At 42.6% G+C, this 27,218-nt stretch overlaps 1 protein-coding gene and 1 long non-coding RNA gene across 3 annotated transcripts in view; both read right to left on the bottom strand.

Annotated features, from left to right (window-relative positions):
* The window catches only part of LOC147616511 (uncharacterized), a 30,888-nt gene extending 14,647 nt beyond the window's left edge, over window positions 1-16,241 (bottom strand). For both annotated transcript variants that reach the window (XR_015262432.1, XR_015262433.1), the window contains exons 1-2: window positions 15,931-16,241; window positions 15,195-15,229 (exon numbers count right to left, since the gene is read on the bottom strand). This is a non-coding gene — a long non-coding RNA (uncharacterized LOC147616511). The remainder of the gene's footprint in view (window positions 1-15,194; window positions 15,230-15,930) is intronic.
* A 3,438-nt stretch (window positions 16,242-19,679) lies between these two features.
* On the bottom strand, window positions 19,680-21,021 carry LOC147616510 (protein EXORDIUM-like 2). Its single transcript, XM_086777097.1, has one exon. The coding sequence runs from the start codon at window positions 20,894-20,896 to the stop codon at window positions 19,889-19,891; it is 1,008 nt and encodes a 335-aa protein (XP_086633223.1). The 5' UTR covers window positions 20,897-21,021; the 3' UTR covers window positions 19,680-19,888.
* Window positions 21,022-27,218: the final 6,197 nt, after the last annotated feature.

Genomic DNA, 27,218 nt, shown 5'->3' with positions numbered 1-27,218 from the left:
TGCACAAATCCATCCACGGAGTGATGTGGACATAAGGCAACTTCCCTAGCACACGTCTGTGTGGTCCGTTCTCTGATGGGGTCCCAGATCCATTTTGCATCTTTCTATGCAAAGAAATCAATTTTAATAATTAATATCAGTGGTATCCATGCATATTCATAGGTGAATATGTACATGGAGCAAATTAAAATTTTTCTATAGAATGCATAAACAGGGGGAATTACTCTTTTGGAATAACATAAAAACATACTCTTTTCCACAAAAATATGAAAAATTTTGCCATAACCTCCTTTGTATGGCTGACCATTTCTCATTTTATCATTCTAATTCTAAGTTAAATTAACCCCAATTAGATGTATAGTACTCTAATCTACACAATTCTTAATTTCCAAGAGAATAAACAAAAAGAAAAGTTTAATTAATTTTTTTGTTAATCATTCTAGGATAAAGAAAGGCTGGAATGTAAAGAAGAGAAGGAGGTGGCCTATTCATCAAGGCATAGTAATATAATTTACTTTAATCAACTATAAAACAAGAAAATCAAGAAAACCATAGATTTAAAATTTTAAAAAAAAGAAAAATTTAGCTTACATGGAGTTGTAAGCTTTCCTTTGTCTTGAGGGATTGAGGGTTCTACTCTTGTTTTCAGCAAAAGGGGCCACCAATTACTTTGGACATAGAGCAACTTCCCTAGCACAACTTCTGACTGTGTGAATCCAGTTTCTCGATAAAGATGCACGAGCGTGCCAAATGGCAAAAATTTCCAACCGTGGCCCAAACGGTGCCAAAGAGGCATGAAAATGGAATCATGCATGGAAAAATGTGTGGCAAGAAACCCGGATCTAGCTGTGTACCATGGAGATCAACAAAACCAATTACTCTAAGAAGAGACCTACTTCACATGACGAGAACCAAGGAGCTACAATTGCATCAGATTTAGCTCTACCATGTGGTGGAGCTAGAATGATCGATCTAGCTGTGTACCATGGAGATCAACAAAATCAATTACTCCAAGATGAGATCTACTTCACATGACAAGAACCAAGAAGCTAGAATTGCATTTGATCTAGCTCTACCACGTGGTAGAGTTGTATCCAACCTAGACCACATCGTAGAGCTAGACTGCTTTGAGGTCTAGCTCTACCATGTGGTGGAGCTAGAATTGCTTTTGAGGTCTAGCTCTTCCATGTGGTAGATCTAGAATGCATTGATCTAGCTGTGTACCATGCAAATCAACAAAACCAATTACTCCAAGAAGAGACCATGACGAGAACCAAGGAGATAAACAAGTGTGTTGAATGGCACTGGGACCCAAATTCGACGCGCTAGGAGAAGTGATTGCGATGCACAAATCCGTGCACGGAGTGATGTGGACATAGAGCAACTTCCCTAGCACAAGTCCGTGTGGTCCGTTCTCTGATGGGGTCCCGGATCCTCAACTTCTAACTGTCCGAATCCGGGTTCTCGAAAAAGATGCACGAGCGTGCCAAATGGCAGAAATTTCCAACAGGGACCCAAACGGCGCCGAAGAGGAATGAAAATCGAATCATGCATGGACAAATGTGTGGCAACCAACCCGGATCATTCTTGTTGTGTACAGATGCGATTCAAGCTCTATTCGGATCCGAAACTCTGTTATGGCGATTTTGCACTATCTTCGCCCCGGGACCCAACTTTGACGCGCTGGGAGAAGTGATTCCGATCTCCAAATGCATGCATGGAGTAATGTGGACATAGAGCAACTTTCCTAGCACAAGTCCGTGTGGTCCGTTCTCTGATGGGGTCCCGAATCCTCAACTTCTAACTGTCCGAATCCGGGTTCTCGAAAAAGATGCACGAGCATGCCTAATGGCGGAAATTTCCAACTGTGGCCCAAATGGCGCTAAAGAGGCATGAAAATGGAATCATGCATGGACAAATGTGTGGCCAGCAACCCGGATCTTTCTTGTTGTGTTCAGATGCGATTGGGACTCATTTCGGATCCGAAACTCTGTTATGGCGATTTTGCACTATCTTCGACGACGGGACCCAACTTTGATGCGCTGGGAGAAGTGATTAAGATCTCCAAATGCATGCATGGAGTGATGTGGACATAGAGCAACTTCCCTAGCACAAGTCCGTGTGGTCCGTTCTCTGATGGGGTCCCGGATCCTCAACTTCTAACTGTCTGAATTCGGGTTCTCGAAAAAGATGCATGAGCGTGCCAAATGACGGAAATTTCCAACCGTGGCCCAAACGGCGCCGAAGAGGCATGAAATTCGAATCATGCATGGAAGAATGTGTGGCAACCAACCCGGATCTTTCTTGTTGTGTTCAGATGGGATTCGGACTCATTTTGGATCCGAAACTCTGTTATGGCGATTTTGCACTATCTTCGCCGGGACCCAACTTTGACGCGCTGGGAGAAGTGATTGCGATGCACAAATCCATGCACGGAGTGATGTGGACATAGAACAACTTTCCTAGCACAAGTCCGTGTGGTCCGTTCTCTGATGGGGTCCCGGATCCTCAACTTCTATTTGTTCGAATCCGGGTTCTCGAAAAAGATGAACGAGCGTGCCAAATGGCAGAAATTTCCAACCCTGGCCCAAACGACGTCGAAGAGGCATGAAATTCGAATCATGCATGGAAAATGTGTGGCAACCAACCCGGATCTTTCTTGTTGTGTTCAGATGCGATTCGGACTCATTTCGGATCCGAAACTCTGTTATGGCGATTTTGCACTTTCTTCGCCGGGACCCAACTGTGACGCGCTGGGAGAAGTGATTGTGATGCACAAATCCATGCACGGAGTGATGTAGACATAGAGCAACTTCCCTAGCACAAGTCCGTGTGGTCCGTTCTGATGGGGTCCCTGATCCTCAACTTCTAACTGTCCGAATCCGGGTTCTCGAAAAAGATGCATGAGCGTGCCAAATGGCGGAAATTTCTAACCGTGGCCCAAACGGCGTCGAAGAGGCATGAGAATGGAATCATGCATAGAAAACTGTGTGGCAAGAAACCCGGATCTAGCTGTGTACCATGCAGATCAACAAAACCAATTACTCTAAGAAGAGACCTACTTCACATGACGAGAACCAAGAAGCTACAATTGCATCAGATCTAGCTCTACCATGTGGTGGAGCTAGAATGCATCGATCTAGCTGTGTACCATGGAGATCAACAAAATCAATTACTCCAAGATGAGATCTACTTCACATGACAAGAACCAAGAAGCTAGAATTGCATTTGATCTAGCTCTACCACGTGGTAGAGTTGTATCCAACCTAGACCACATCGTAGAGCTAGACTGCTTTGAGGTCTAGCTCTACCATGTGGTGGAGCTAGAATTGCTTTTGAGGTCTAGCTCTTCCATGTGGTAGATCTAGAGTGCATTGATCTAGCTGTGTACCATGCAAATCAACAAAACCAATTACTCCAAGTATAGACCATGACGAGAACCAAGGAGATAAACAAGTGTGTTGAATGGCACTGGGACCCAAATTTGACGCGCTAGGAGAAGTGATTGCGATGCACAAATCTGTGCACGGAGTGATGTAAACATAGAGCAACTTCCGTAGCACAAGTCCGTGTGGTCGGTTCTCTGATGGGGTCCCGGATCCTCAACTTCTAACTGTCCGAATCCGGGTTCTCGAAAAAGATGCACGAGCGTGCCAAATGGCAGAAATTTCCAACAGGGACCCAAACGGCGCCGAAGAGGAATGAAAATCGAATCATGCATGGAAAAATGTGTGGCAACCAACCTGGATCATTCTTGTTGTGTACAGATGCGATTCAAGCTCTATTCGGATCCGAAACTCTGTTATGGCGATTTTGCACTATCTTCGCCCCGGGACCCAACTTTGACGCGCTGGGAGAAGTGATTCCGATCTCCAAATGCATGCATGGAGTAATGTGGACATAGAGCAACTTTCCTAGCACAAGTCCGTGTGGTCCGTTCTCTGATGGGGTCGCGAATCCTAATGGCGGAAATTTGCAACCGTGGCCCAAATGGCACTAAAGAGGCATGAAAATGGAATCATGCATGGACAAATGTGTGGCCAGCAACCCGGATCTTTCTTGTTGTGTTCAGATGCGATTGGGACTCATTTCGGATCCGAAACTCTGTTATGGCGATTTTGCACTATCTTCGACGACGGGACCCAACTTTGATGCGCTGGGAGAAGTGATTAAGATCTTCAAATGCATGCATGGAGTGATGTGGACATAGAGCAACTTCCCTTGCACAAGTCCGTGTGGTCCGTTCTCTGATGGGGTCCCGGATCCTCAACTTCTAACTGTCTGAATCTGGGTTCTCGAAAAAGATGCACGAGCGTGCCAAATGACGAAAATTTCCAACCGTGGCCCAAACGGCGCCGAAGAGGCATGAAATTCGAATCATGCATGGAAGAATGTGTGGCAACCAACCCGGATCTTTCTTGTTGTGTTCAGATGGGATTCGGACTCATTTTGGATCCGAAACTGTGTTATGGCGATTTTGCACTATCTTCGCTGGGACCCAACTTTGACGCGCTGGGAGAAGTGATTGCGATGCACAAATCCATGCACGGAGTGATGTGGACATAGAGCAACTTCCCTAGCACAAGTCCGTGTGGTCCGTTCTCTGATGGGGTCCCGGATCCTCAACTTCTATTTGTTCGAATCCGGGTTCTCGAAAAAGATGAACGAGCGTGCCAAATGGCAGAAATTTCCAACCCTGGCCCAAACGACGTCGAAGAGGCATGAAATTCGAATCATGCATGGAAAATGTGTGGCAACCAACCCGGATCTTTCTTGTTGTGTTCAGATGCGATTCGGACTCATTTCGGATCCAAAACTCTGTTATGGCGATTTTGCACTTTCTTTGCCGGGACCCAACTTTGACGCGCTGGGAGAAGTGATTGCGATGCACAAATCCATGCACGGAGTGATGTGGACATAGAGCAACTTCCCTAGCACAAGTCCGTGTGGTCCGTTCTGATGGGGTCCCTAATCCTCAACTTCTAACTGTCCGAATCCGGGTTCTCGAAAAAGATGCATGAGCGTGCCAAATGGCAGAAATTTCCAACCGTGGCCTAAACGGCGCCGAAGAGGCATGAGAATGGAATCATGCATAGCAAACTGTGTGGCAAGAAACCCGGATCTAGCTGTGTACCATGCAGATCAACAAAACCAATTACTCTAAGAAGAGACCTACTTCACATGACGAGAACCAAGGAGCTACAATTGCATCAGATCTAGCTCTACCATGTGGTGGAGCTAGAATGCATCGATCTAGCTGTGTACCATGGAGATCAACAAAATCAATTACTCCAAGATGAGATCTACTTCACATGACAAGAACCAAGAAGCTAGAATTGCATTTGATCCAGCTCTACCACGTGGTAGAGCTGTATCCAACCTAGACCACATCGTAGAGCTAGATTGCTTTGAGGTCTAGCTCTACCATGTGGTGGAGCTAGAATTGCTTTTGAGGTCTAGCTCTTCCATGTGGTAGAGCTAGAATGCATTGATCTAGCTGTGTACCATGCAAATCAACAAAACCAATTACTCCAAGAAGAGACCATGACGAGAACCAAGGAGATAAACAAGTCTGTTGAATGGCGCTGGGACCCAACTTTGACGCGCTAGGAGAAGTGATTGCGATGCCCAAATTCGTGCACGGAGTGATGTGGACATAGAGAAACTTCCCTAGCACAAGTTCGTGTGGTCCGTTCTCTGATGGGGTCCCGGATCCTCAACTTCTAACTGTCCGAATCCGGGTTCTCGAAAAAGATGCACGAGCGTGCCAAATGGTGAAAATTTCCATTAGGGACCCAAACGGCGCCGAAGAGGAATGAAAATCAAATCATGCATGGACAAATGTGTGGCAACCAACCCGGATCATTCTTGTTGTGTTCAGATGCGATTCGGACTCTTTTCGGATCCGAAACTCTGTTATGGCAATTCTGCACTATCTTCGCCGGGACCCAACTTTGACGCGTTGGGAGAAGTGATTGCGATCTCCAAATGCATGCACGGAGTAATGTGGACATAGAGCAACTTTTCTAGCACAAGTTCGTGTGGTCCGTTCTCTGATGGGGTCCCGGATTCTCAACTTCTAACTGTCCGAATTCGGGTTCTCGAAAAAGATGCACGAGCGTGCCAAATGGCAGAAATTTCCAACCGTGGCCCAAACGGCGCCAAAGAGGCATGAAATTCGAATCATGCATGGAAAAATGTGTGGCAACCAACCTAGATCTTTCTTGTTGTGTTCAGATGCGATTCGGACTCATTTCGGATCCGAAACTCTATTATGGCGATTTTGCGCTATCCTCGTCGGGACCCAACTTTGACGCGCTGGGAGAAGTGATTGCGATGCACAAATCCATGCACGGAGTGATGTGGGCATAGAGCAACTTCCCTAGCACAAGTCTGTGTGGTCCGTTCTCTGATGGGGTCCCGGATCCTCAACTTCTAACTATTCGAATCCGGGTTCTCGAAAAAGATGCAGGAGCGTGCCAAATGGCGGAAATTTCCAACCGTGACCCAAACGGCGCTAAAGAGGCATGAAAATGGAATCATGCATGGACAAATGTGTGGCAAGCAACTCGGATCTTTCTTGTTGTGTTCAGATGCGATTGGGACTCATTTCGGATCCGAAACTTTGTTATGGCGATTTTGCACTATCTTCGTCGGGACCCAACTTTGACGCGCTGGGAGAAGTGATTGCGATCTCCAAATGCATGCACGGAGTGATGTCGACATAGAGCAACTTCCCTAGCACATGTCCGTGTGGTCCGTTCTCTGATGGGGTCCCGAATCCTCAACTTCTAACAATTCGAATCCGGGTTCTCGAAAAAGATGAACGAGCGTGTCAAAGGGCAAAAATTTCCAACCGTGGCCCAAACGGCACCGAAGAGGCATGAAATTCGAATCATGCATGGAAAAATGTGTGGCAATCAACCCGGATCTTTCTTGTTGTGTTCAGATGCGATTCGGACTCATTTCGGATCCGAAACTCTGTTATGGCGATTTTGCACTATCTTCGTCGGGACCCAACTTTGACGTGCTGGGAGAAGTGATTGCGATGCACAAATCCATCCACGAAGTGATGTGGACATAGAGCAACTTCCCTAGCATAAGTCCGCGTGGTCCGTTCTCTGATGGGGTCCCAGATCCCACCAAGAAGCCTCCTAAAAGGAAAGCAGCTACCGACCCGAGAAAGGGCAATGTAACATCGCGATGGATCCCTAAAAAATTATTAGTAGCCCAAGGGTACTACGAGGGGAATGACCAGATTTGGGTCCCTAAACATAAGCTGAATCCCTCTACATCACCTGTAAAACCTTGCAAACCAATTGTTGCCACCCCAATGACAATTCAAGACCGTGGTAAGGGAAAGGTAACAGAGTGCTCCGCACCATTTCTTCCAAAGTTAGTTTGGATTCCCAAACGATATCGATCATTACCACCTAGCTCAGGAAGGGGGGAGCCACATGAAGCTTCTAGCTCCTCATGCCAGGCACACACTCATATAGAAGTTTCTACATGCTCTACACCTACTCTTGTCAACACCCAACAAAAAATCGATGAGTCTACGTCTCCCCTTGTAATAGTATCGTCGGAAACCATTTCCTCCATTCGTCAATGGGAGCGTACACTACCATCTCTACAATTGGATGTGGCCACAAGGGTCATAAAAAGCTATCTGCCCACATCACAACCTATGACCCGCTGGACAAATTGGTTCCAAGAGGCTGCAACATCATTGCAAATAATATGATCTACCCAAGGAAAGGGGGAGCATGTACTCACGCTCCACATTCTAATGCTTCCTCCTTAACCTTCTCCCCTGACCATGTAATTGCCAAATTCAAGGGGATGTATATATATAGCTTCATACATTTAAAAAAAAAACAAAGAAAAGAAAAACAAAAAATAGAAAAAAATGCAAGAGCACAGAAAGAGGATAAATATCCGAATCCAATCAAGAACTAGATTGACCTGTCATAAACCTACTGATGCTATATCTGTGTTTGCAGATATGGCAGATGCACGATCATCATACACTTCATCCACTCCCACCTTTGATGAGAGGTATCATCTGTACCTTTCTCAGATATTTCACATGTGCTATCCTATAATTGAAACTGAATGGGATCATATAGATGTACTAGCCAGAGAAAAAAAATGTTGAGGAATTAGAATGGCTAATTCGCCTATTGACCATGACTGACCCCTACTCCGTAGAGGACATATCCCCGATAGCCCAATGCTTTCCTTTTCCACAAGATGACTATCCTCGCATGGTTACATTCTTGATGAGTTTATGTGGATGGGAAAATGAAAAGGAAATATCTGACAATGATGAATGGACGGATGAAACTCATGGCACTACTGAGGTTGACTTTATTTGTTTGGATGATGCGGATAGAGGCTTACCCTTAGGGCTAGAGCCAGGACTCTACAACATCCTCTTACCGTATCCTCAGTAGTAGTGTGGTGACTGGTAGGTAGGTTAGTGTTTTCTAGTTTTTTCTAGTTTAGATTCCTTAAACGAGTCTTGAAATTTTCACACTGATGTGCCTCTCGAGGTATAGTGCTTGTTAGTTGATTGTACAGGTTAAAAAGTTTGAGGTGGGTTCGCTTCCAAGTCCCGAGACTGCCGCAACGTTCATCAAAATATATCTACATCAAATTGCAAGCTGTCTCGTCAAATCAAGGAGATCTCCAATTTTAGGTGTAATTCTTCCATGCCCACTCTCTTTAATTTTTTACTGTTCAATTAATTGCATGAACTATAATGCATGACCACATGGAAATTGTCAATGTACTACTTAGTTTTTTAAGTTGCCTGATGTGCTAGTGTGAATCATTAATGAGTTTAACCTTATTGGATATATTCTTGAAAATGCATGCAGTCTTTAGTTAACCTTGGAATACGATTGTCTTAGGTCTAGGATCAAACCATCTTAATGTTTGACACCTAGCTGTGTGTGTGTTGACCTCTAGGACATAGCTTTTACCCCTTGTCGAAAGGATGTAAGAACACATTTAAGTTCAGGAGCGAAGATCAAAAGAAATTTAAATTTTAAAAAAAAAAGAACCTACAATAAATGGCAATGCAAGTCTATGATGTGCTTTCATGTTGGCCTATCGCCTTATTGATACTTGGTAGGCGAGGAGTATTCTGCTCCAGACCGATGCCTTGGTTGGTAGAGGATAGCCTTGCTTAAAGTGAGCTAATAGATTCCTGGATAATGCCTTGTGTTAAACATGGTACCAGGATCGATGTTAGTTTTGCTTTAGGAAGGTCGCCATTGTGTGTAAAAATTGTCACATGCATAAAAAAAATAAAGGCAAAAGGCTCCTGTAACTCTGATGTTTCTTGTGTCCCTAGGCTCGTGGTATTAACTTGTTCTTAGAGTAGACACAGTGTGGTCATCTGTTTATTTATTAAGCTTGGTTATTTTCCTTGACTTAGGCCAGTTATAAACCTTGATTAACCTTTGACACCGTGCTAACTCTTGATTTACTTTCAATAATTTTAAACTCCTGTTAATTTGCTACACTAGCTCACTCATGTGACCCTTAAACTAAGTTCTCATAGCAACATCCATTGTGGTCTAACATGCTTGAATTTATACACTTTATATCTTTTGAATTCCAGCATACCTTCACTCTACTTCCCTGTTTTGCAGACGGTCTACCACAACAACCCTCTCAAGCTTACCATACCATAGCTTCCGAGGACGGAATCTACATCAGGAAGGGGGGCATGTTAACCTATGAGACGGACATTGAGACGTACTATGTTTTACATCATTAATTTAAATATTTTGAGTCATGGGCCGGGCTTGTCGGCACCATATGTTAAGGATGAAGGGATTGGGTGATCGTCGATGAGAGACGCACCTTGAATATCAGCAGGATAAGGGTTAGGATCGACCGGCCATGTATAGGCGCCCAAGTGTGAACGGCCAAGTCACCTATAAGAGTCAAATGTAACCCTAAAATCCTCATTCTCATGTGTTGTGAATACAAGAGTGCTCTTGCCTTATCTCTTTGGTTTCCTTCTCCTGCGTGTGTGAGAGAGAGAGAGAGAGTGAGAGAGCGATCGAGCACTGTGTAGCGGCACGGATGCAGCGGAGAGGCGGTAGAGCGGCGACGGCGGCTCCTTCTTCACTGCGACGCGGGAATCCTTCAAGGTGACGGTTGAGCGGTGAGTGACACACCCTTTGCAGTCTGTTTGAGCTTCCTTCCTTGGTTGTATGCTTGCAGCCATTCGTGGCTCGCATACGGTGTCCGGCAAGTCCCCAGCTACGACCTGTGCGGTAAAAGCGCACAGTTTCTGGAAGGAAACTACCCTTAAATACATGTAAACTTTAATCCTCTAGACTACCCTTAAATACATGTAAACTTTAATCCTCTAAACAACTCAGCAAGTAGGTGCCATGAGACCTTCCAACTAGGAAGAAATTGAAAAATTCATGAACTAGTCAGAAGTGTCAAAGAAAGAGAGACAAGGCCAAGGAAGCTCTCAAGTAGGGACATCAGGACAAGGAAGAAGCCCCTCCCCCATATCCAGAGCAATACATGGAAGCAGTGGTCTCTTATGACTTACGGATTTGGGTCAAGAGGCAAAAACTCATTCAAAGAGTGACCCAAGTAAAGCCTCTTGTCAAAACGGGGTCAACAAGAAGAAAGGGAAAGGGAAGTGTTGAAGCCTGATCCTATAGGCACACCACAATATGGGTGGAAATGGAGTTAGGGTGGGAGAATAAGGAAAAAGGAACTGTAGCAGAAAGTATTTGAAGAAGACATCATCATCCCATAGTAAAGAGAGCACCATGCCTTTGTTAGTGCATGGCCGTGAAAGCATGAAGAGGGCAAGGGTAAGGCATCTAGAGGCGTGGCCCATTGATGTGCAGTTATGAAGGGCAGACGCAACAAGAGAATAGGAATAGGGCATGCCTGGGGAAGAAACAGGAAGAGGGCTTATGCACCAATGTATGCCCACGATTTCCCCATCAAGTTCATCTCAACCGAGCATTGCAATAGAAGAGGTGCCAGATGAAGGTGTATGGCATAGGCCAAAGGGAGTTTAGACATGGCGGGGATCCAGACTCAGAGGAAATCTCGACATAATTTTTTTCTAAACAACAACAACTATGGGCTTCACTGCTAGCGCATTGTCCACCATGATCGTCGCCAGGTGTTGGTGACCAATCAGCCCATTTGGCCGCCAGCCAGATCGCTTGACTGACTGTTGGTGTAACAAACCGAGCCTTCTTGTTTTGTGACAAACTTGTTAGAGCTTCTTGATGAATGGGTAGTACCCTTGGGTGTAAAAGAAAAAGGGAAATTAGTCAGATAAGGGGATAGAGCCAGAGCTAGAGTAGACTTCATGTCTAGATACAAAGACTCATGTCGGGTCTACTTGGGCCCTGTAAGGGAGAGGAATAGTACAGAATATGGGAACAAACGAGTTGAGTGAGCATTTCATGAGTAGAGTTGTTGTTTGCTGAGACATTGAATTGTAGTACACAAGAATAGATTGGCATTTGTCTTACTGTTGTTTTATCTCTATTCATCTCTGTCTATTCAGTGTTCAATCCTGTGTTAAGTTTGATCCTTTCTAGAGTGCAATACTATCTAGATTCAAGAAAGCCTTAAGAACTAACTCGCTTTGCATTCCTAAAATGAATCTCCCTACACTTAGTGCAATGTCCTAGCATTGGCTTATTGCATTGGGCATAGCTGCATTAGTCGTTGCTCCTCTAGAGCTGACTAAGTGGTCTGAAACCACGTAAGTGCTAGGTCTTTATAGGACACTAACACCAATTGTTGGTGGTATACAATACAAGTTTCTCCTTGATCCAAGCATATATTTCAACATCTAGATATTGAAGAAGAAATACATAACAAATTAATGGAATATGCAACAAACAATGAGAACAAAGAGGTAGAACAAAATCCCTCATAGCTTCAAGAATGCACTACAAATGAAGATCTTCTACTTTTTATTTCATCAAATGAAATCAATGAGCCAATATCCAATAATGATGATGATAAAGCATCTATCTCTTCTTGAAGTAATGGAATAGGACTAGCCTTCACATTGATATAGGGGACATAGAAATAACAAACTTAGAGGTAGACCAATCGACATGTATGGATTTATTACAAGATAGCACTTATCATGGTACTATGTAAGGATATAGATAACTATATACATTTTTATATATTGATTAGGTTGTAACATTTTATTATTATTTCAATTAAAAATTATGCTCAACAAATTTATTTGATACATTTGTCCTAGATGTTTTTGTGGATATTATTTCGAGTATTTTATTTTTTTCCTAGTGCCACCTAGGCGACACTTATATCAATGTTTGTAAACACCACTCACAATGGTGGTGATTATAAGAGTTAGTCCTAAATCAACACTAAAATGTCAGTAATAAGTGCCCCTAACCCCTCATCTTGTTATCATTGAGACAAGTAGAAGTAATATGTACTGTAGTAATAATTATAGCCATCTACCCTGGGGGATTCACTCTTAGAAAACTTATGATATCACATCAGTGTACAAGAGGGTTTTTTTTTAAAATTAGGCATAAGCTTATAAGTTGGGGGGCCATGTAAAGCTAGGTGAATACTAAATATTAAATTTAAGTTAGGGGGAGGGGTCCTTGGGGGGGTGGGGAGGGGTATAGCAACATTGGTTGTGGTGATTTACAATGATAATTTGCTAGTACTTAACATCTATTTCTTGGTAGCATGCACAAAGCACTTATGTTTACTCAATAAGGTTCAAAGTAACATATTTTAATCTAAGGATAGGGGGTGTGTAAATGCTAGAGAAAAAACATAGATATGAGGAAGGGGGGTGACATAGTAATTTTTAAAGGTATTCTTATAAGCTTAACTTGGGGGCTGTTATCATCTTATGAGCATCATATATAGGGGGTTTTCTTGAGGTTCATGCAGACAAGTGACACCCCCCTTTATTATGAGTGAATCCCGTGGGGGCCATCTACTAGCACTACAAGGAAATGATGCGTTACTGGCATTGTAAATGCCCTCAGCACTGGTATACATGTCAATATCTATGTTGGTATATAAATGCAGATATAAGCATCAGGATATGTGTTGATATAAGCATCGGTATATGTGCTGGTATATAAATGCTGATTTAAGCGTCAGTATATATGTTAGTATAAGCATCAGTAAGATACCAGTACCTATGCGTAATTCAATGCAAAATCTGGCACTCATACCACGGTGCCCTGTGTAAATTTGTTTTTGGTAGAGTGGTGCAGTGAGCTACACATTCTGCCATCTAGCTAGAGTACTCAGCTGACTGTACTCAAATTTGACAAAAAATGAAAGTTTATATTATGTACAACATTAATAGTTACAAATTTGCATATTTACATCGAGGTGTGAAACACCATATATATGCCAAAAAGACAAGCCCATATTCCAAAATGGCAAGCCTACAAGTGGTCAGAGTAGTCATCCAGCCCCACGCATAGTTGCACTCCCACTAGCAAGCCTTCTTAACACCAATATCGGGCATATCTACGTTTGTTGGCTGCTCGCCAGTTGATGGGTGTGTCCTCTGACTCGAATTGCTCGAGGTACTTATAGCCATACTTCTCCTTGCCTAGAAATGGGGCACAACCTACCATGCTCTCATGCATGGACAAGTCTCCAAAGTGCCAAATGCATGCAACTAATACACACCATAGATAATAAAATGTAAGAGAGTAGTAAAAAACTTATAAAGTACTCAATGCAAGGTATCGTAGCTACCACTACCAAGATGTGAGAGGCCACACTCTCCATCCAAGATTGTGCAACTACCTTTTACTGGTTGTATTTGTCAGGCGTGTCCCTCTTCTCTAGTTGGATCAATTTGCCACTCTTCATCATCTAGCCAAGTCGGTTTTATCTTCCCCTCCTTCGAGACATCCTTTGCCGCCTCGGATCTCCATGATGCCATGGTTTTTACCATGACATTGTTGATCCAATGATTAAGGACAAGGTATCCCAACTATTCATCACTTATGGAAAAATTAAATTATGAGGAGTTGGCCAATACGCCCTTTCATCTCCTTCCCTACATTGTCGATAACCATGGCACCATTACACACATGATAAACTTTCTTGCTTGTTGGTGTGCGAGGACTGTAAGGTGAGGGGGAGGGGGTGCATGCCAATGTCAGTGATGATGATGAGGGAATGGGGACCAATGTGGCTGCAGTGGTGGTAGAGGGACCTGAGGGCATGCCCCACCAAGGTACTGCGGAGCCATGGCTCTCTGCTCAAGAATTTTCTGTGATATGAATTGGTAGAATTCTTCAAGGCTTGTAGCTTGTGGGGTTTGGGCTTGAATGAAAAATGTGGAAACCCCCTATGGGGGTAAATCTGCACATGTCTAAAGGGCTATAACCTTAGAGTGTCACCCATGTTGCTACTACAGACATAAATAGAAGTTAAAACACCATATTAGTGAATTTGGGAATTTCTCAATTCCCATTTTTGAATACTTAAAAAAAGGGACATGGAGAACATGTTTGTAAGTTTCTCAAAACCCTATCATATGACCTATCGTTGGAAAGCGCTTGAAAAATGGAATCTAAAGAGCTATAAAGCGCTCATTTTGGATTAGTGGTGTTCAAGTTATGGTTAATCCAAACTTTTGACCACGTGTCCCAAACTTGTGGGAAATTCCCATATTCCCCAATATGGTGTTTTAAGCTTGATTTACACATATGCATCACAAAGCCTATGCATAGCCAAGTGATGGCCTTTTGGTGTAGGATATCCATGGCCATGTAAATGCTTGACTATGCATAGGCATGCCATGGCGGTTGCAAAAGGACCACTAACATGGTATGCCTATGCATAGGTAAGCCTACACACAACCATGGCTATGCATAGGAAAGCCTGTACCAAAGCAAAGCTATGCCTATGGCTATGAATAGCCATGGCCATGTAAATGCTTAGCTATGCATAGGTATGACATAGCGGTTTTCCTTGAAATTGCCATTACATGCCTATGCATACTCATGGCCATTGTTATGCATAGCCAAGGCTATGCCAAAGCAAAGCATAAATAAAAAGCTTGGCTTAGCTTAGCTACCCACCTCCCCATCTTGGGGAATTTTTTATGCAAAATAAAATAATAATAACAAACAATTTAGAGAGAGGGTCCATACCTCAAAGGAAAGGAGCTTGTATTGAAGTTGCCCTCCTACAAATACATACAAAAGAAACAATGCTAAATCAGTGTGGTTAAAAAGCAGAACACAAAATTTAAAGAAAGGAAATAATATATGAGCCTCCCAAAGTAAAGCTATGACACTTTGTATGCCTATGCATAGCCAAGCCTACACTAAATCAAAGCTATGGCTATGGCTATGCATAGCCATGTCCATGTAAATGCTTGGCTATGCATAGGCATGCTATGGTTACATAAGCAGAGGCTTGTCTATGCATAGCCATGGCCATGTAAATGCTTGGCTATGCATAGGGAAGCATATACTTGGCCATCACAATGTTTAGCCAAGCCTATGCCAAAGCAAAGCTTAAGCAAAAGTTGGCTTCATTTGTACTTGTAGTTCCTACCCAAATCAGTATCTTGGGCACTTTGTATGCAAGAATTTTAAAAAAATAACGAACAATTTAGAGATAGGGTCCATATAACACTTTGTGCATAGCCAAGCCCATACCTTTTCATGGCTATGTATAGCTAAGCCTATGCCAAAGCAGGGTGTAGGCTATGGCTATGCAACCACCATGGCATGCCTATGCATAGCCAAGCCTAGCCAAAGCAAAGCTATGGCTATGGATATGCATAGCCATGGCCATGTATGCAAGAAAGTGAAGACCATGATAAACCTCAAAGAAATGAGGGAAAGGCAAGCGGGGGGGGGAGGGGGTGGAGAGTCTTACCTCTGACCTTGTATCTGGGCAAATAGAGGTAAATGAAGAAGTAGCAGTCCGGTGCTGCAATATATAATTTCTACAAGCGCCAGATAGTTTATAGTAGTGCCTATACTGGCGCCCAATATTTTTCATTTAAACTTTTGCGACGCCCGATAGTTTTTACCAATGCACACACGGACACCCGTAACTAACACTCTTTGCCATGCTTTACCACTGTATATACTAGTGCCTGTCGTTTGTGCTCGTCTCGGTAACGCAACGATATGTAGTAGTGTAGCACCTTCTATGGAATTGCAAAACATTGGACTTTAGTAGTGCTTAATACAGCAACCATTGCCTTCTAAAAATATGTTACAAGTTGTTATCTCTATGCCTTCTAAAAATCTCATACAAATGACTACTTCTCTGTAGTAGAAGTCTTTTCACTATTTAGAGGTTTCATATTCTATAATATAAGAAGCATTTGGATGTTTTCTTTACGCAAGCAACTACTCACTACTGCAATCTATATATTACAAATCTCTATGGTACTATGTAGCTTACAAGAACGAAAGTCTTCCAAGGAATGACATATTCTTTAGGTCTAATAGATTTTTTGGAAAGGATATTTGCAAACTCTCCACCTGCATGAAAGTGTATTATATCTTATATAAAATTAGGTATTTGAATACATGTGCACACATGTATTAACTGTGTTTATGAAAAATTGCATACATGCACTTTCAATACCCATTTAAAAAATCTGTAAATTACAAAGCTTTGAAATCAATTTGCTCAAACAAAACAAGACTTGCACATTACAAAAATAAAATTAGTACACACTATAAACGGACTACATATTCTTATCAATACACCCGTATGTCGCCTGCTGTTGTAGGATTGCCCACACCTATGCATAGTCTACCCCTCTATACACTACTGCCACATGGCAACAGAAAGAAGGAAGAGAGGAGATACTAGAGAAAGTGACAACGTGGCAGAGAGAAAACATATCCGTAATATTTTTTTGGTTTTTTAAGAAAGAATGAAATACTAAGAAAAACGTGTAATCATTATGATAATACAAAACTGAATTGCGTCCACCACTTCAGTATGCCTTCCGAATCCAGAGAGGCTAAATTATATTCACGAGTTGAGCCAACAACTTTTCACAGAGGTAGTTTGCAGACCTCATTGACCTAGAGATCAGACAGTTGTGCAGCTCCGAGTATTAGGGCTCCACAATGAGGGAAGTAGGAACTCTCTCTGGTGAACGCCGTAGGCATTGTAGCTCGCCTTGGTCTTCTTGTCCACTTGCAATTGTCCGGGGTAACCAGGGTAGGAGCCCAGACCAAAGGAGCCAGCGCAAGTAGTGGCCGCTTCCAAAGGGGCGGAGTCGTCGCCTTGGAAGTAGCCCGTGCTGAAAGGGTTGGTGGCGGCGCCTGCCAGGACGGTGGCAATGTTGATGATCATGCCGTCCATGCCGACGTCGCGGTTGGGAGGGAGGAGAGGAGGGTTTCTGGGACCAAATTGAGGGACGGCGAAGGGCCATGCGCATTGGCCGGGGCATTGGGAGGCAGAGTTTCCCACCCAGGCAAAGGGCAGTATGCGGTATTTGGGGCTGTAGTGGTGAAAGCCGCAGGAGTCCGTCGGCGGCAGTGAGCAGCAGGTAGATACTACTACTCCTGGCGCCCATCGACGGCAGGAATTTAGATTTACCCCCTTAAAGTGTCACTCATGTTGCTACTACAGACATAAACTAGAAGTTAAGTTAAGCTTGATTTACACATATGCATCACAAAGCCTATGCATAGCCAAGTGATGGCCTTTTGGTGTAGGATATCCATGGCCATGTAAACGCTTGACTATGCATAGGCATGCCATGGCGGTTACTGACATGGCATGCCTATGCATAACTAAGCCTACACACAACCATGGCTATGCATAGAAAAGCATGTGCTAAAGCAAAGCTATGCCTATGGCTATGAATAGCCATGGCCATGTAAATGCTTTGCTATGCATAGGTATGACATAGCGGTTTTCCTTGAAATTGCCATTGCATGCCTATGCATAGCCAAGCCTACTCATGGCCATTGTTATGCATAGCCAAGGCTATGCCAAAGCAAAGCATAAATAAAAAGCTTGGCTTAGCTTAGCTACCCACCTCCCCATCTTGGGGAATTTTTTATGCAAAATAAAATAATAATAACAAACAATTTAGAGATAGGGTCCATACCTCAAAGAAAAGGAGCTTGTATTGAAGTTGCCCTCCTACAAATACATACAAAAGAAACAATGCTAAATCAGTGTGGTTAAAAAGTAGAACACAAAATTTAAAGAAAGGAAAAAATATATGAGCCTGCCAAAGTAAGGCTATGACACTTTGTATGCCTATGCATAGCCAAGCCTACGCTAAAGCAAAGCTATGGCTATGGCTATGCATAGCCATGTCCATGTAAATGCTTGGCTATGCATAGGCATGCTATGGTTACACATAAGCAGAGGCTTGTCTATGCATAGCCATGGCCATGTAAATGCTTGGCTATGCATAGGCATGCCATGGTGGTTGCCCTTGCAACTGCCATGGCATGCCTATGCATAGGGAAGCACACACCTAGCCATCACTATGCATAGCCAAGCCTATGCCAAAACAAAGCTTAAACAAAAGTTGGCTTCATTTGTACTTGTAGTTCCTACCCAGATCAGTATCTTGGGCACTTTGTATGCAAGAATTTTAAAAAAATAACGAACAATTTAGAGATAGGGTCCATACAACACTTTGTGCATAGCCAAGCCCATAACTTTTTAATGGCTATGTATAGCTAAGCCTATGGCAAAGCAGGGTGTAGGCTATGGCTATGCAACCGCCATGGCATGCCTATGCATAGCCAAGCCTAGCCAAAGCAAAGCTATGGCTATGGATATGCATAGCCATGGCCTTGTATGCAAGAAAGTGAAGACCATGATAAACCTCAAAGAAATGAGGGAAAGGCAAGCCGGGGGGGGGGAGTCTTACCTCTGACCTTGTATCTGGGCAAATAGAGGTAAATGAAGAGTCCAATATTTTTCATTTAAACTTTTGAGTTTGAACCTTTTTTGCCACGCCCGATAGTTTTTACCAATGCACACACCGACACCCGTAAGTAACACTCTTTGCTATGCTTTACCACTGTATATACTAGTGCCTGTTGTTTGTGCTCGTCGGTAACGCAACGATATGTAGTAGTGTAGCACCTTCTATGGAACTGCAGAACATTGGACTTTAGTAGTGCTTAATACAACAACCATTGCCTTCTAAAAATATGTTACAAGTTGTTATCTCTATGCCTTCTAAAAATCTCATACAAATGACTACTTCTCTGTAGTAGAAGTCTTTTCATTGTTTAGAGGTTTCATATTCTATAATATAAGAAGCATTTGGATGTTTTCTTATAGAAACTGTATTTATGACCTGTTTTTTAATGAAAGTTTTATGTCAAGAATGCTGGGGAAGCATTTTGACCGTCTTGTGAAATCAATTTGCTCAAACAAAATAAGACTTGCACATTACAAAAATAAAATTAGTACACACTATAAATGGACTACATATTCTTATCAATACACCCGTATGCCGCCTGCTGTTGTAGGATTGCCCACACCTATGCATAGTCTACCCCTCTATACACTACTGCCACATGGCAACAGAAAGAAGGGAGAGAGGAGATACTAGAGAAAGTGACAACGTGGCAGAGAGAAAATCTATCCGTAATATTTTTTTGGTTTCTTAAGAAAGAATGAAATACTAAGAAAAACGTGTAATCATTATGATAATACAAAACTGAATTGCGTCCACCACTTCAATGAGCTCTTTACATGTGAATCCATGGTTAATTTGAGTACTTGGAATAAAATTTCGGACCGAGAGGCTAAATTATATTCACGAGTTGAGCCAACAACTTTTCACAGGATGTACCCAGGTAGTTTGAAGACCTCATTGACCTAGAGATCAGACAGTTGTGCACCTCCGAGTATTAGGGCTCCACAATGCGGGAAGTAGGAACTCTCTCTGGTGAACGCCGTAGGCATTGTAGCTCGCCTTGGTCTTCTTGTCCACTTGCAATTGTCCGGGGTAACCAGGGTAGGAGCCCAGACCAAAGGAGCCAGCGCAAGTGGTGGCCGCTTCCAAAGGGGCGGAGGCGTCGCCTTGGAAGTAGCCCGTGCTGAAAGGGTTGGTGGCGGCGCCTGCCAGGACGGTGGCGATGTTGATGATCATGCCGTCCATGCCGACGTCGCGGTTGGGAGGGAGGAGAGGAGGGTTTCTGGGACCAAATTGAGGGACGGCGAAGGGCCATGCGCATTGGCCGGGGCATTGGGAGGCAGAGTTTCCCACCCAGGCAAAGGGCAGCATGCGGTATTTGGGGCTGTAGTCGTGAAAGCCGCAGGCGTCCATGCAGAAGCGCTCCACGTAAACGTCGGCGGCAGTGAGCAGCAGGTAGATACTACTACTCCTGGCGCCCATCGACGGCAGGAATTTAGACTTGAGGGCGTTGATGATGAGGGATTGTACATCGCTGCGCTTCAAGCTCTTCCCTATGGAGTAGCCTGCGTCCATGTACTCCTTGCCCATCTGCACCGCACTGGATACACTGGCATTGTACTTGTCCACGTAGCTCGCTGCAGTCTTCCACCAGCTCCCTACAGAGTGCGGCGCGTTGCTTTCCTGCTGCAAAGAGCCCAGGAAATCAGTGACGATGGAGCGCTGCGAAGGGATGAACGACCCGTACCATAGCAGGTGCACCACCAGGGGTGACCGATGGTTGCCGGTGAGAAGGGGGCCGTTACGATAGCCCAGCACGGGAGGAGCCGACGGCAGTAAGGCAGTCAGGAGGCGGCCGATCATTGGGCGCACATTAACATGGCGAGCTAGTATAGCACTAGAGTGAGGAGAGGCAAGCAGAAAGAAGAGGAACAAGAAGCCGAGCCACGGGAAACAATATTGATTACACAAAATCATATTAACTGCGTTGTAAAGAGAGAGAGGGAGGCCGAGGCTAAGAGGTTAAACCTCCTATACAAGAACTTGCCAATGGGTGGGTGGCAGGAAAGGATGTAGGTATGGCTATATAGATGGCATGTATCTTTCTGCCACCGCCGTTGACACCCAAACGCCTCATTCCTGCAAATAACAAAAGCCCGTATAATCACTCGTGGGCCGTGACAGCTGCCGGTCCCCAACCCAGACCCTCTTTGACTCAGCTAACATCTCATTATCAATTGATCATTCCAATTGTCCGTGGCGAGATTGCATCTCAATTTTGGGTGTCTTAACCCGTGACATTGTCTTCTCGCTGGCTCTAACCCGTGACATTTTCTTCCCCCGGCCCCTCAATAGCACATGCCTTGTCTGCTTTGACTTTTACACGATAGATACAAACACAACGTTTTATTAGAGATACCCCGAATCCCCTGCGGAAATAGCACAATCTAAAATCTTCGTAAATGATAAGAACTCTTCGCCGTGCAACTACAAATTTTTCAAAGCAAAAGGTAACGCTGTCATCTCAAAAAAAGCAGGGGGGACGCTAGCCCACCAACGGTAGAGATCTCGGCTCTGTCCACGGGATGCGAGTTCGAATCTTGACTCAACAACCCCCCCCCACCCCCCCCCTTTACCAAGGGTGGAACAAAATCTTGACTCAACACCCCGCCCCCTCCTCCCCCTACCACCAAGGGTTGAATAATATGTCATTTCAAACTCATGGCTCAGCATATCCATTGTCTTTTGGATAATCTCTTCATTGTCACCTGAAATGTTTAAGTTATCTCCTGTTGGGTAAGATCAGTGCAATATTTAAAAAAACATTTCAATAAAGTCTTCCTCGTAAATGGTCTATGTTTATGTGTCATGCATGCCATCTCTCTCTCACACTCTATTATATCCATTGTCTTTTGGATAATCTCTTCATTGTCACCTGAAATGTTTAAGTTATCTCCTGTTGGGTAAGATCAGTGCAATATTTAAAAAAACATTTCAATAAAGTCTTCCTCGTAAATGGTCTATGTTTATGTGTCATGCATGCCATCTCTCTCTCACACTCTATTATATCCTCCCTCTCTCTCCCCTATACATATTATGTACTTCAATCACAAGTTACAGTTTTCTAGATCTATTACCCTCTCCCCCTTCCTCTCTCTCTCTCTTCTCCCAATCTCTTACCATGATCCCTCTAGAATTCTCTTTGTGTGGGTCATTGCAAAGGGAAAGGGTGAAAGAGATTGGATCACGTATGGGTTTTACTTCTCTCCCTTTCCCCCATTTCTCCTCCCTATGTATGTGCTTCTCCTTGTCACATCACCATAAGATGAGATGGTGTCTCCCGAAGAAAATTTAAAATAAGATGTCATCAGGCACTCTCTAGATCTTTCAATCTCATTGTAAGCTGAATACTAACTTGTAGTATCATGTCAGTTGAATACTGACTTAAAGTATCATGTCAGTTGAATAATGACTTATAGTATCATGTCTATAGATTCTTTTTTTGTCATCATGGATTGGTTTTGGTACACAATTTATCTTCCTTTTCAAAAGGACTCCTCCCTATGTATGTGCTTCTCCTTGTTACATCACCATAAGATGAGATGGTGTCTCCCGAAGAAAATTTTAAATGAGATGTCATCACAGACTCTCTAGATCTTTCAATCTCATTTTGTAAGTTGAATACTGACTTGTAGTATCATGTCAGTTGAATACTGACTTGTAGTATCATGTCAGTTGAATATTGACTTATAGTATCATGTCAGTTGAATACTGACTTGTAGTATCATGTCTATAGATTCTTTTTTTGTCATCATGGATTGGTTTTGGTACACAATTTATCTTCCTTTTCAAAAGGAAACTAATAATCCTTCTATCCTTGGCTTTGGGGACTTTTTTGGGTTTAATATGATGTGATTCAATGTCAATTAAAGACCCAATCAACACCTCAACAATTTGGAGCATGGTATCTTGAGCATGTTGTTTGCTATGGCTCTTAACAAGATTTTGGTTCTCATCTTAAGGTGGTGGGTTGGGTCTTAGTGCTTTGATTTGACTTTTAATTACACTAGATAAGGTACTACACCCTTATTCGCCATCTGTTACTTCTTGGATCACGAGATGAGGTGCTAGACCCATATTATTCATCTTATATTTCTTTGATCACCAAAAGATTCACATTGTTCTTTCCCATTATGCAACGAGAACAATTTTATGTTGAGGACTTGTTATAGAGGCAGTGTCACCCCCATACATTGAAACCATGGAGTCAATGCTAGTGCATTGTATTGTCTTTACCCCCATTCATCTTAGAATTTCTTTAGTCATCTTTCCCTTGTCTTGAGGTTTAGTCCTAACCTATTTGGTTTGTGTAGCTTTGGCTCTCTTGGGTTTATGAGGTTGTGAATCTTTTTTAGTTTTGGTTTCATGACATTCTCTTCTACTCCTCATGTAGAATGTTTTTTATAAGATTTTTAGTGTTAGGTTGCACCTTGTCTTGGAAACATGTGAGCACATTTACTGGAACATGGACAAGTGCCCATGGTTCCACTAATTAATGAACAAGTGCCCATTATTTTGCACACTTAAGATATTGAGAGTTGGGAATTATGAGGCAACTTGTAATGAAGCATCTTTCCTTGGGTAGTCCGTGAACATGTGATCGATGATACATCGATCACACATGGGTTGTGTGGAATCACGACACCTCTCGTTCTTCGAGCAAAACTTTTTGAGTGAGAAAAAACTTGAGCAACACATTTCAAGAAAGAACAAGCACACAAGAAAGCTAAGGCCAGTAATGAAAACACAATAGGTGTGCAACAGAAATTCACATCTAGGAATGGATTACATGTGTTTTTTGTATAGAGAACTTTTCTTTCACACCCTAGTAAACCTTTATACTTCATCAGTAAATGGAAATTCGCATGCAAATAATTACGATTCAAAATCAATTACACTATTACAATGAGCACTTTGGAGTCTGAACCAACACCAAGACGTGTATCGAGATTAAAACATATGACAACAAAAGCATACAACACGTTTCAAACTTCTTAATCCAAAAATGAATCAACTCTAGGAGATTATAAAAACATAAGTTGGACAGGAAAGCATAGCCCACCTGAATAACTAGGTGCAATTGCAAGGATGAATATCAGTAGAGCCCCAAAATGTGGCACATAAATACTAAGGTGTGTTAACATGTGACATTGTCTTCTTGCTGGCTCTAACTCGTGACATTTTCTTCCCGGACCCTCAATAGCACATGCCTTGTCCGCATTGACTTTTACACGATAGATACAAACACAACGTCTTATTAGAGATACCCCGAATCCCCTGCATTGCTGCGAAAATAGCACAATCTAAAATCTTCGTAAATGATGAGAACTTCTTCGCCGTGCAACTACAAATTTTTCAAAGCAAAAGGTAACGCTGTCAACATCTCAAAAAAGGGACGGGGGACGCTAGCCCAACGGTAGAGATCTTAAAAAATGGGGTGGGGACGCTAGCCCAACGGTAGAGATCTCGGCTAATGTCCATGGGATGCGAGTTCGAATCTTGACCCTCCACCCACCCCCCACCTCCCTATCTCTCCCCTATACATATTTTGTACTTCAATCACAATAGTTTTCTAGATCTATTACCCCCTCCCCCTTCCCCTCTCTGTCTCTTCTCCCTATCTCTTACCATTATCCCTCTAAAATTCTCTTTGTGTGGGTCATTGCAAAGGGAAAGGGTGAAAGATATTGGATCACGTATGCGTTTAGGAGGAGGGCGCCTCACAAATTGGGATGGAAGGCTATCACATATGGGTTTAGGAGGAGGGGGCCTCACAAATTGGGATGGAGGGCTAGCCTTCCATCAATGGTGTTAATTGATCAGTTGGGCAAGATTAAATGATATACCAATCTATGGTGGTGGATGATCTTGCTCTAGATTTTCAGGAGATAAGGTGGGTTAGGGGATTCACTCTAGAATGGAAGCTTACACAACACTTTAAGAGGGACCAATTAGTAGTGAAAAGTAGCAATGAATCTAGAGTGAGTACCCAAGAGAGTTTACGGGTCATTGTTATTGTCATTGCTCAACAAATAATAGCGATAGGATCCTCTCTACCTCACTTTTAAAAAAATCCCAGTCAACATTGTTTGATGGTGAGTATGCTCCTCTACTTTCTCTCCTCCTTCGCGTCTCTCCCTTTCCACCATTTCTCCTTCCTATGTATGTGCTTCTTCTTTTCTCACACTCTTATGATGAATGGTGAGTTTCTTTGTTTGTTCTTTCATTACGATTGAATCAAATGCTTGTCTCCTATTTTGTGTTAGTGTTTCTATTAGGGTTTAATATTGTTGCTCTCTCTTGTAGGGTTTAGAGTTTCTTGCAAGCCCTAATAGGGTTTAGAGTTTCTTGCAAGCCCTAATAGGGTTTCTTGCAAGCCTTAATCACAATAGGTTTTCTTCCAAGCCCTATTACTATTTAAATTATGGTTTGTTGTTTCAAACCTTACTGCCATTATAATTTCTTGCAAATCATATTGAGAATAGGGTTTACAACATAGCAAAAAGGGTTTATTTTCATAGAAACTTAACCTCATTGAATGCATAGATTTTAATCACTACCTCACTTTTAAAAATGCCCAGTCAACACTCTTTGATTTTGAGTACTCTCTTTCTCTGCTTTCTCTCCTGCATTACTTTTCTCCCTTTCCCCCATTTCTCCTCCCTATGTATGTGCTTCTCCTTGTTACATCACCATAAGATGAGATGGTGTCTCCAAAAGAAAATTTAAAATGAGATGTCATCACAGACTCTTTAGATCTTTCAATCTCATTGTAAGTTGAATACTAACTTGTAGTATCATGACAGTTGAGTACTGACTTATAGTATCATGTTAGTTGAATAATGAGTTGTAGTATCATGTCTATAGATTCTTTTTTTTCATCATGGAATTGTTTTGGTACACAATTTATCTTCCTTTTCAAAAGGACTCCTCCCTATGTATGTGCTTCTCCTTGTTACATCACCATAAGATGAGATGGTATCTCCCAAAGAAAATTTAAAATGAGATGTCATCACAGACTCTCTAGATCTTTTAATCTCATTGTAAGTTGAATATTGACTTGTAGTATCATGTCATTTGAATACTGACTTATAGTATCATGTCAGTTGAATACTCACTTGTAGTATCATGTCTATAGATTCTTTTTTTGTCATCATGGATTGGTTTTGGTACACAATTTATCTTCCTTTTAAAAAGGAAATTGATAATCCTTCTTTCCTTGGCTTTGGGGACTTTTTTGGGTTTAATATGGTGTGGTTCAATGTCAATTAAATACCCAATCAACATCTCAACAATTTGGAGCAAGGTTTGAGCATGTTGTTTGCTATGGCTCTTGACAAGAATTTGGTACTCATCTTAAGGTGGTGGGTGGGGTCTTAGTGCTTTGATTCTTAGATCACTAGTAGATTCCCATTATTTCCCCCCATCATGGGTGACAAGAACAATTTCTGTCATCTTGGGGTGGTGGGTTAGGTCTTAGTGCTTTGATTTGATTTTGAATTAGGATGGTGGGGTGGGTCTTAGTACTTTAATTTAACTTTTAATTACAATAGATCTTGGGGTGGTGGGTTGGGTCTTAGTGCTTTGATTTGATTTTCAATTACACTAGTTAAGGTACTACACCCTTATTTGCCTTCTCTTACTTCTTGGATCAGGAGATGAGGTGCTAGACCCATTGCTTTTTACTGATATTGGTCATTCTGCTTCCTCAAGCACTCCTCTCTTAGATGGGCAAGCTCTAACTTGTCCATGCGATCCACCAATGGTAATTGCTTCTTTATCAATGGTTATTTCGTATCTTGGGCTAGCAAAAAGGAACAATGCTATATTGCAAATTCTACTACAGAGTTTAAATATGTAGCTGCATCTTTAGTAGCTTGTGAATTGGTTTGGCTTTGAGAATTGCTTGCTGATATTGGTCATTCTCCTTCCTCAAGCACTCCTCTTAGATGTGACAACCAAAGTGCTATTAGTCTAGCCAAGGACTACGTACAACATAGCACATAGCAAGTGCAAGCATATTGCAGTTCATTATCACTATGTTCGACATGAAGTAAGGAAAGGAGCAATAATGGTAGAACATTGTCCAAATGATCAAATGATTTCAGACATTCTCACCAAAGGACTCCATGAAGCTCGGTTTACACTTTTGATCAAAAGTTGGAGTTGCAAAACGACCTCTCTTTTTGGAGTTGCAAACGACCTCTCTTTTTGGAGATTAGCACATCTCATGTCATGT

The sequence above is a fragment of the Cibotium barometz genome, chromosome 38 (genome assembly GCF_041138505.1).
Source record: "Cibotium barometz isolate CiBa-2024 chromosome 38, ASM4113850v1, whole genome shotgun sequence".
Taxonomy (NCBI): Eukaryota; Viridiplantae; Streptophyta; class Polypodiopsida; order Cyatheales; family Cibotiaceae; genus Cibotium; species Cibotium barometz.
The sequence above is the reverse complement of the archived record's forward strand: the minus strand, read 5'-3'. Positions and strand labels throughout refer to the sequence as shown.

What these genes read in the sequence shown, in the direction of transcription:
- LOC147616510 (XM_086777097.1), bottom strand. Translation starts at nt 20,896, where the DNA reads ATGATTTTGTGTAATCAATATTGTTTCCCGTGGCTCGGCTTCTTGTTC.